Raw genomic sequence first — 11,343 nt, forward strand, 5'->3', positions numbered from 1 at the left:
GTCTATCATCTATCATCTATCTATCTATCATCTATATATCTATCCATTCATCCATCTATCTTCTATCTATCTATCTATCTTCTATCTATCCATCCATCTATCTTCTATCAATCAATCATCTATCTTCTATCTATCTGTCTGTCTATCTATCTATCATCTATCATCTATCCATCCATCAATCTATCTTCTATCTATCTATCTATCTATCATCTATTTGTCTATCTATCTATCTATCTATCTATCTATCTATCTATCTATCTATCTATCTATCAGTACTGGGCATTGAGCTCACAGCCTCACTGCCCTGTATCCTGTCCTCTCTTTTCACCTTTTATTTTGAGGCAGGATCTCACTAAGTTGCCCAGCCTGGCTTTAAACTCACTTTGCAGCTCAAGACTGGCCTGGAATTTGTGATCTTCCTGCTCCAGCCTTCCTCATAACTGGGATCACAGGCCTGCACCACCAGGCCCAGCTCTGGATGTCAGTGTCTTTGTGTTATCAGCCTTTTGGTACAACAGTCATCCAGGAGTGGGTGAGAATAAATGATCCATCTAAATGGAACTCTTTGGGAAAAATTGCAGGGTGCCTAGCAGAAAATTCTCCATGTGCAGCTACTTCTTGAATGCCCATTGGTACTGATGGTACTGTGATGACAGCAGGATCTTAAAATAAAGGACTGACATGGTGGGAAGGGTTCAGGCAGAATAGAGAGGGCTGAGTGGCGGTGTAGTATTTTCCCTGGGCAGTCTCTCTAAAGTTTTCAATCATAGCCAGAAGCTGCCACACTTTCTATGCTTAATAGTTTGGTGTGTTTGTACCATAGCTCATTATTAAAATCTGAACCAAAAGAGCAAACGAGAATAATACAGTGTCCATGAGTTGGAGGTACTCAGGCCCATGGGGAAACTCCTGGGGGGTAAGGTTTCTCATTGAAACTTCAAGAGTACTATATGTTTCATCAATTATGAAGCTTCTGGACACTTGATAAAAGCCTTGTTCCTTTAAATCTTTGTTTTTCCTTTTCCATCTTAATATAATGAGTCATTTTGACTTAAAATATTTTTATTTATTATTTTCATTTTATGTGTATGAGTGTATTGCCTACATGTGTGTAAGTGCACCCATGTCTTGCAGTGTCCACGGAGGTCAGAAGAAGGCATCAGATCCCCTGGAACTGGAGCTACACATTGTTGTTAACCACCATGTGGGTGCTGGGAATTGAACCCCAGTCCTCTGCAAGAGCAGTCAGTGCTCTTAACTGCTGAGTCAGAAGAGGGCTTCAGATTCCCCTGGAACTGGAGTTAAGGATAGTTCGTAGCTGCCATGTGGGTGCTGGGAATTGAACCCAGGTCTTCTGCAAGAGCAGTCAGTACTCTTAATCGTTGAGCCATCTCTCCAGCCCCTTGACTTAAAAAGAGAGTAAATATAGTTTATATCATTCTTCAACTTATCCTATCAGAGTGCCACAACTGACAGAACAGCTTCTTTCTTTTTAGGAACACCAAGATTTGAGCAAATGGTTATTATAGCTAAATTCTCTCTCTCTCTCTCTCTCTCTCTCTCTCTCTCTCTCTCTCTCCTATGCATCTTGCTGTTACTGCGTCTCCTCTCTCTCATATAGCCCAAACTGGCTTCACACTCTTTGTATAACAAGCATGGCCTTACATATGTTCACCACCATGCCTCGCTAGAAGTCTTTAAAATAGGGCTCTTGGACCTGGCGAGATAGCTCAGCAGTTAAGAGCACTGGCTGCTCTTGCAATGGACCTGGGTTCCTGGGTTCAGTTTCCAGTACCAACATGACAGCTAACAACCATTTGTAATTTCAGTTTCAAGGGTTCTGATACCCTTTTCTGGCGTTCTTGGGCTTACATGCACATGGTGTACCTACAAAAGTGCAAGCAAAACACTCATACACATAAAAATAAACCAATAAAAAATTTAAATAAGGCTCTCCCTAAATTCTAAGCAGATAGAAAAGCAGGCTCTTTCAAATTTAGAGGTTTCATAGGTGATCTTGGGTGAGAGTTGTCTCAGTTGGTGCATGTTTTTCACTTATTCTTTCAATGAATACTTTTTAAACGCCTACTAAATGCTGATTGCTATATTGTGCCTTGATCACACATAGAATGGGAGTTCTCTGCAGACAAGTTACTTGTCCGTCTTGTTTCCTCCTTACCTGTAACACTTCCTAGTATGTAGGAGGCATTCAATAACAATTGGTTGGGTCCCAGCCATTATGAAGCTCATACTAAATTTCTTATTCAGTTTAATACTTTTATGCCAATAAAATCCAAGTTAAATGGATCTCAGGGTATCTTAAAAGAGAAAACAAGAGAGGAATGCTGACAGGCAGCAAGCAGCCTGGGAGCACGTGAGAGAGGTGTGGGTGAGCTTTGTTCCATTTCTCGCTGGCAGTCGGTAGAGGAATTAACCACGAGGTAGAAGACCTGTCTTCACATGGGATTTATGGAAATAAGCCTCAGGACTGGAGCTTCCTGTGAGCACGAACATTTCAGCTCTGTCTTATCACAGGCTGGGGGAGGCACCCACTCTTCCCCTTGCTAAGGTCAGTCAATTCTCTGTTCCCTGAACATTGGGGTGGAGCTCCCCAAAGCAGGAATCTTGGGGGCAAAGATGAAGTGATCGTCCAAGAATAACCATCTGCTCCTCTTGACTGGGCATGACTTTGTTTTGTTTTGAAATAATCAATGGGCTAAAAGTTTCAAGAGCCAAGAACAGGCAAAGAGTTTGTTTTCTAATATCTAGCATTACACAGCGCTTAGGTAGTCCTGTGATGGACTCAGTCTTCAGATTGTGAGATTTCTTCCCTCCCTCCCTTTCTTACTTCCTTTTGACCCTTCTCTCTTTTCCCAGCAATCGAAGCAGTCCTTCATCTCCTACTTCTTGAGAAGGTGGTTTCTTGTTCAGGATTTTTATAATCTTTTTCTGGATCAGAAATGATTGGCAGTGCTAGTGACTAATCATATCTCTATTACACCATTGGAAGCAGGCTTCAAAGACGGGTCCCTCTCTGTTCATTTTCTACCTTTGTTTTCTAAAATTTTGTTGAATATAAAGGATTCTACACTTAAGGTATTTAGAAGGAGAATAGATATTTTTTTTCTCCCTATCTTTCTTACATATACTGAAGTGTGTGTGTTGTGGTGTGTGTGTGTGTGTGTGTGTGTGTGTGTGTATTGAAATGGGGTCTCACAATGTTGCCCAGGCTGGTCTTGAACTCCCGAGCTCAAATTATCTTCCTGCCTTAGCCTCCCTTGTGCTGGGATTACAGGCATGCACCATGTCTGGCTGTCTCTTATGTTCTTTAACGACGTTATTAATCAGTAAGCTGTCATTATTGGGGACAAAAGTTGCTCATTGCTGCTTTGCAAGCAATGTCTATTTCGTTTATAATGATCATGTGCAATTTATCTTTGTAGAATGATGCACACAGATCTTGCTGTGGCTTATTTGTTCAAAATAGTTTAGCATTCAATTTTTTTCCATCTCTTTTCCTCAGAGAGAGGGGAAAAAATTATTAAATAAATGATGATTGCTGGGAGGCTTTTTGCTTATAATGGTGAAATTGGGCAAGAATCCCTTGGAACATGGAATGATTTAAATTCACAGTTCCCCAGGAAGTCTCTAATAGCCAGAACAAGTTTGGAGATTAATGTTCAGATTTCAGTCATTCCTGCTACTGTTCCTGTCCCTCATTATAGTCCTTGAGGATTAACATTCTTGGGACTGCAGATAAGTCCTATTGTGGCCTCTCCCAGGAACAATTCTATTAATACCACTTTTCATCTTCCTAGATGCAAATTCAGAAAGCCTTCAGGGAGAGAAGTTCTCTCAGCCACATGCCAGCTTTCTCTGTGTCTGCTGGAGAGGAGTCTTCATTCCCTGGGACCACAATGAATTTTGTCTCCATTTTAAGCAAGATCAACAAGGAAAATGTACCACTGGCCCAGTACCTGGGGCTGGAAAGCTGTACTCAAGGCCCACAGCAGGAAGACAGCCAGAACAGAGAAGACGATGTGCCCAGTGGTCTCTGGGCAGAACTAGCACATGAACTGAGTGCCCTGGAAACCAATTATGAAGAAATGTCTCCTGTTCCACTCTCAGTACATCTCCCTCAGGATGCTAGGGTCTACTATGGGGAGCCTGAGGCTCTCTCTGCTGCTTTCCTGGAGCCTACAGATCCCTCCCTCACCCTAGAAAATGTGTGCAGTGGGTCAAGGGGGAGAGAAACTACATGTGTGATGGATTGTTTTGAAGCTGGTGACCGAGAAACATGTTATGAAACCATGGATCCTCCTTTTGGAGCACCAGTTGATAAATACTTTCCTCAAGAAATTTGCCCCATGGACTTTGAGCTGACAGAAGGTCAAAGCAAAGTATGTGATTTATATTCTCCTGACAAGATACTGGCTGTTCTTCAAACAGAAGGTTCTAAACTTCCACAGTCCATATGTGAATGCGGCAAGTCTGGAAACTCGTCTGAGTCCCCTCTTTTTACCAATGCTTTCACCTGGAACATGTCACAGGAGGCCAGTAAGGGTGCTGTGGGGGCAACTCTAGATGATGTGGAGAATTCCCTCTCCATCTTATCCTCCATGGAACAGGCTGGCTGGGCAAGGCTGAGTCCCTACGACTCAGGAGGGCTTGAGGAGGCACAGCCCCCTACCTCAAAGGATAATTCTTTTGTGAACTTTAATGAAGGAGACTATGAAAGGCCCAAAATCAGTGCCCCAGCTGCCACAGACATACCAGCCAGTTGCAATTCAGACATGAGGCTCCCAGAAGAGCAGTCAACTACTACATTAACTGCTAATGTTGAGTGTCATCAAGTGACCAGAGAGATTGAGGACACATCAATTGGTGCTGTTGCCACCAAAGTCCACCAAACCAAATACTACCCTGTTTCAGTTTCTGAGAACAACCTTATAGATGGTGCTGACAAGACTTCACTTGAGATACTAGATGAAAATAATTTCCAGTTTTCTTCCAGTTTACAGTCGGGTCATATTTTAAGCGGCTCCACATCTGAATCTACCAAAGAGCTACCTTACCTGGCACCCAGCATTCCAGGAGCTCATGGACATACTCTCCCACTACCTGAGGGAGAGGATTTACGTCGCAATTCCCCTCTTCAGATTGATAACCAACCTGGGGATAAGAGCCAGATTGTAGACAGAGCTGACAGCAGAAGCTTTGAAGAGGATTTCCAAGAAAAAGGAAGTGAAATGAAGCAGACTATCCAACCACAGAGCCCATCCTACCAGAGTTCTCTTTCTGCAAATGATTTCCAAGAAATCTTGCCCCCAATATCTGCCATGCTAGAGGAAGCCAATGTGGAGTCCTTGGAATGCTCCCTAGCAGACTCTGGGGAAGAAAGAGGATGTGACTCAAACCTGAGGACCAGTGTCTCTGTGATGGCCAAGACGACTATGGAGGAAGACAGTCAGTCACTGAACAGTGTTCCATCTCTCTCTGAAATGCTCCTCTGGCAGAGTGATGACTCTGGACTAGGAAGTTGGGAAGCAGGCAACAAGGTGAAGATTATAACCTTAGAAGCTTCTGGTTTTGAAATCTGGCCACCAAAACAAGTGACAGATTCTGAGTACAAGGAGGCAGAAGCTGGTCTCACAGTCCCTGGCAGGGCCTGGGCTCTGTCTGACATCCTCAAGGCAGATGTTGCCATGCTGAAACCAGATGCGCTGGGAGCTCAGAATGAGGCAACAGTCCTTGCTGACCACAGGGAAACCTGTGAAGGTGACACACCAGCCAGTGATGCACACTGGAGCAGTCTTTCTTCCCAGTGTTTAAGACAGCCCAGACTCCTGGAGTCATCTGTAGACCCTGTTGATAAAAAGGAATTAGATGTCATAGACTACCTACCAGAGAATTCCAAAACTGGAGGGAAAGAAAGTGTTAAAACCAGGAGTCAAGAACAGGAAGAAAATCAGCTCAAGGTGCATCACTCTGCCTTCACTAACCAGTTTGTGAACATCGCTAATATCCTGGAATCCTCTGTGGATCCCATTGATGGTAGGGGTAAGATGGAATATGCCTGGTCTGAGAAGCCAAAGCCTTCTGACTCCACCAGGGAGGGGAACAAATTCACGGACGGAAACTTAGATCAGAGGGTAGAAGTCCAACCTGCCGTTCTGCAAGTACCACGTCCCCAAGACATTACCATTCGTAAGGAAAAAACAATCAACCAAGACCAGGTAGACAGAGAAGGAACAGAGGTTGAACAAGGTCAATACAATGGAGCAAAAATGGAAGGCCAGCCTGCCATTTGGCAAGCCCTGTGTCGTAGTAAAGGGGTACAAAGAATTCCAAGTGTATGCTGCATGAGCCAAGATGGTAGTAACAGAAGCCCGGGGGAGGCTAAGCAAAGGAAAAGGGGCAAGGCTGAAGTCGTCTTTACTTCACCTCTTCCCAGTTGTCTTGCAGGAATGACGGGTGCATCTGTGGATGACAGCAACTCCACAGGTCACATTCATGGTAGATCTGAGCCCAGAAACCATCAAGATGTAGTTCCTGAGTTGAAGGAAAGAGGAACTATTGAGAATGAGTATGAAAAACATGTGTCCTCTTCAAGTCATCTTACACAGTCACCTTGCGCTTCATTTCCCGAAGGAAATGTCACACACTTTTCATTAAGTCATGACATTGAGGAACTGAAAACGGAGGAGCTTCAAATTGCGGAAACCAAACCCCTAAGCTCATCTGACTCCCCAACAATGACTTTGGCTTTCATTTCAGGAGAATGTGAGTCAGAGAAAGTCCCTGAGGGCTTGTTACTACAGGACCTGTGTCAAAAGCGCTCCACCCTGGACAGTGGGAAAAAGTCCAGAAAGGAAATGCCCAGGCATGTGGCCACCCAGACTGGCAACTTCCCAGGGGTCCAATCAGCAGTGACAGAGTCAGAGGGGATCAAGAAGAAGCAAGAAACCTCAGGAAGTGGACATTTAGCTGAGGGGGTGAAGAAGAAAATTCTGTCCAGGGTGGCAGCCCTGAGACTGAGATTGGAAGAGAAGGAAAATGTGAGAAAGAACCCGAGTCCTCTTAAAAAGGTCCCTAAGTTTGAAAAATCGTTATCCCGCGCTGATGAGAAAAAAGACCCCAAAAAGGCCCCTTGCAAAAGAGAAGGAAAAGGTGAGGTTCTGATGCTTTTGGGTGTTGAAGTTTAGATTTGAAGGAGCAGGTGTGAATCACCTATGCCCTGCTTGAGCCCTTTGCAGTTCAGGTGAACATCAGGTGAGTATGTTCCCCATGATAGTGACCGTGTGGCTTGAACATGTAGCCTCATGGTCCTCAAATCTGAGCAGGCATCAAGCTCACTGGAAGACTTGTTCAAATGCAGGTTTCTGGGCACCACAACAGAGTTTCTGATTTGGTGGAGGGGACGGGGCTCAAGAATCTGCACTTGTACCCAGTTCCCAGATGACCTGGAGAAAAACACACCCGAGGACCTCTAATCAAGGCTGCCTGTAGGTATGTTTGATAGAGTGTGAGAAGATGCTTTTCTGTTTAATTATTCTCTTCTAAAATTTCCTTAAAGCAGATGAGCAGAAGTGCTAATGTAGATAATTTGTTTAATTAAACAGATCACACGCTAAGCAAGATTTATAAAAGGAAATATTTCAGTACCATTTGGGATTCTCTTCTTTAATCATTGATATTTTTTCCCCATTAAGCATGGCTAATTTGAGCCTTGGTTTTTCTTCCCAATTTGAGTATAAAATTTCCTTCCAACTCACCCACTCCAGTGCCTGAATTTGCCTCCTCTGGGGTCTCTGGTCCAGGTTTCAACCCCAGTGAGCCTCTAAGACCTTTGATGTTGCTACGTTTGGCCTAGGGAACTCTTCCAGCATGTCCATGCCACAGCTGCAAAGTAGCTCCTTTCTTTTCGGGGTCGTCCCTTCTCATGCTACAGGATAACCTTGATCTTCTGGTCTTCCTTTCTCTATCTGGGATTACAGCAATTATAGGATTATGCACCACCATGCGCTGTTTATGCAGAATGGAGCCCAGGACTTAGTGCAAGCTAGGCAAGCACTCTACTCACTGCTCCACATCCCTAGCCCCTTGTCCATGTGTTTAAAAATATCTAGAGAGAATGAAACAATGTGTCAAAAGATCCCAGAAGTGGCTTCAGGGTCAGGTGTGGTGATGCATACCTGTAATCCCAGCCCTGGGGAGGCTGAGGCAGGAGGATAGTGAGTTTGAGGCCATCCTGGGCTACAGAGCAAGTTCAAGGTCAGCCTGGGCTACATCCTGAAACCCTTTTCCAAAAAACTGAAAAAGTAGTTCTTTCTTATCCATAATTTTTCAAGTTACTTGTGGAGAAAGGCTGGTTCAGAGTGTTGCTGCTGTGCAGGAGTTTGAACCAAACTCACTGCAACTTCCCCAAGCACAAGGACTGCCAAGAAAGTGACAAAGCAGTTTAGGAGCAGATGGCGCTAGTGAAGCAGGTCCTCAGGGCCATCAGCACGTTCTGAGAAGGCCTACCAGAGCTTGGGGTGGAGACAACCAAAGATTTTTCCAGGCCAGAGCAGCTCAATGCAGCATCAGGAGTGTTTCCAGTGATCCAGGCACTGAGACCACTCAGAAGCAGGTTCAGAGTTAAGATTTTGTTGCAAGTATCTATTGTGTGTCTTCCTAGAAACACACAAATAAATGTCTATTCACTCCATACAGGACTTCATTCAAATCTAGCTTGGTGAAGCAATGAGTTTATTGGAATTATAGGAGTAGGGACTAGGGACTAGGAGTAGGGATTATTTACAGGAGCATGGAATACTCAAAGCTTGCCTCTGCGTAGGTGAGAACTCATGAAAACTGCATCCCTGGACTCCCTGTATTGACTTGCAGTGAGCTCCCCCCTGTCAGAGTCTCCTTTCCCCAGCAATTGTTGTTGCATACATAGCCTTGGGAAGGGACTTGAGAATCATAAGTTTCAGGAACTTCTGGAGATTTGTGAGTTTACTTCTAGTTTCATTTACTTCAGTTTGGAAGAAATGGCTACACAACAGTGTTTTTGCCAGTGACTAGGACACGGTATTTGAGAGCACAAGTAAGAAGTCAAATTGCTTGAGTTTGAGTCTGGCTAGGAACTGAGGGGCCATGGACAAATGCCTTATGCTCTGGAGTCTCATTTTCTTCATCTGTAAAATGGGGGTGCTAAGAGCAGAACTCATCTCAGCACAGAAATGGGAAGCAATGGGAGGGAAATGCTAAGCTTATGCCCATAATTTAAGAACTCAGTTCAGATAAAAAGGTCATTGATACCACAAGGTTGGTACCAATCTAGTATTAGATGGAAGTGTAGTTCTTATCTGACCAGCCTCTTATCTCTGAGGAATTTGGTCCTAATGGAAAGGGGGGGCCCTCTGGTGAGGAAGCAGGAGATCTTTATCCTAGTTCCCCATGAGTCATCAGTGTAGTGAAAGTTCCAGCAGATTTGCTCACATCTGGCCAGATCTTCACCAGGTTGTCCTTTCCCAGCTGTGAAAGGGTCAACACTGCACCAACCTCTCCCCTGTTGTATGGGGATTTCCTTTGCAGTGAAAGAGAAAACCAGATGCCTTGAAATACTGACACTCACTGTTTCAGGTCCCCATCTCTCTTTTCTAACTGCAAGGAGCCTCCAGACATTCCACCGAGAGTGCCTTTATCTGAGTTGGTGGATGACCACCTGACCATTAATTTACTAAGAATATGTATTTTTTAAATATTTTATTATTATTTTTATTTTATGTGTATGAGTGTATTGCCTGCATGTATGTGAGTACACCCGTGTCGTGCAATGCCTCAGAGGTCAGAAGAAGGCACCAGGTTCCCCTGGAACTGGAGTTAAGGACGGTTCGTAGCTGCCAGGTGGGTGCTAGGAATCGAGCCCTGGTCCTCTGCAAGAGCAGTCAGTGCTCTTAACCACTGACCCATCTCTCCAGCCCCGAACATGTATTTTTTTATGTGGTGACCCCAATTACTTGTATGTGGTAATTGGTGCATATTTCCTTAATAAGCATCTGCTCTGTGGACTAATCCATATGCATCAACACAGAGATGAGAATGGGTGACCTGAAAAATGATTTACTCTTTGGCTGGCAGCATTCATAAGATCTGTCCTTGGCGAGAGCCTGCCTTTTCCTTTTAACTAATTACCCTTTGGGTTCCCATCAATGACTAAGATCTTTAAGAAAGTATTCCACCAGCAAGTACTCAGAAGTTTTTAAGGTTCCCCCCACCCCAGCTTTCTTTCTTTCATTTTGTAAAATGTGATCACTGGGAAGATACGACACAGAAGTTCTCATTTCTGGTGTTGGATCCAGGTGGTTCACTCCAGATCTTGGGTGCTACCTCAACTCTATGCACCCAGCATCCTGGTGCCTTCCTCAGAGCAGCCCAGATTAATGCTGGTCTCCTGTGACTTGGCGGGCTACAAGTCAGGAGTATGTATACATGTGAGGGTGACATGAGTGATTCTGAAAGAAATAAAACAAACACTGAATATCCTTTCTCTGGCATCCAAAGTTTAGTACAATAGAAGTTTCATATATACCAGAGGACTTTTTGAAAATTACATTGTGTGTGTGTGTGTGTGTGTGTGTGTGTGTGTGTGTGTTGATGTTCAAATGACAACTTGGTGATGTCAGTTCTCTCCTTCCACCATGTGAGTCCTGAGGATTGAACTCAGGTCATCAGGCTTGGCAGAAAGTACCTTTACCCATTGAGCAATCTTTCCAGTTCTATACATGAGGACTTTTTTATTGACTTCCCTCAACTCTTGGTCAGGCCTGGAGGACATGATTCCTCTGTGTTGACCCACCTCTTTGTAGACTGGACACTGGTTCAAGTCCATCTGGTGGGGTCTCCTCAGCCTCCTTGATCAATAGGACAGGTGACCCACCACAATTACAGGAAATTTTGAGAGATGCTCGTAGTCCCCTGAAACTAGTCGACCTAGGAGGGCAAGGAGCAAAAACTGTCCTTTATGTCCCTCTGATGAAATTATTATATGCCACGAAGTATGTCTGTTAAACATCCAAGAAGGTTAGTTCCACCAGTCTGGTACTTTTAATTACTGTGTACCATGTAGATAAATCTTGAGCAAAGACCATTTCTTATCAGATAAACCTTACCTAGATATATATTTCTTGATCTGCTATGTATAATTTGTCAATAGGTTGTAGGAGTAATATGGTTCCCTCTGGTTTTCAAAACTAGCTAGGCATTGTTTATTTCTCACATTGTCTCACCCCTCCATCATGGTTTTCCCACTTAAGGTACCCCCATTTCCCCCCTTTCTCCCTTACTAATGGCCTT

The 11,343-nt window shown here is 44.1% G+C and overlaps 1 protein-coding gene across 1 annotated transcript in view; it reads left to right on the top strand.

Annotated features, from left to right (window-relative positions):
- The window catches only part of Alpk2 (alpha kinase 2), a 127,252-nt gene that overhangs the window by 74,248 nt on the left and 41,661 nt on the right, over positions 1-11,343 (top strand). Inside the window, exon 4 of the mRNA XM_008855362.2 lies at positions 3,819-7,170. Within this exon, the coding sequence (XP_008853584.1) occupies positions 3,819-7,170 (3,352 nt within the window). The remainder of the gene's footprint in view (positions 1-3,818; positions 7,171-11,343) is intronic.

Source organism: Nannospalax galili, unplaced genomic scaffold, assembly GCF_000622305.1.
Source record: "Nannospalax galili isolate Female #2095 unplaced genomic scaffold, S.galili_v1.0 scaffold567, whole genome shotgun sequence".
NCBI classification, from domain to species: domain Eukaryota; kingdom Metazoa; phylum Chordata; class Mammalia; order Rodentia; family Spalacidae; genus Nannospalax; species Nannospalax galili.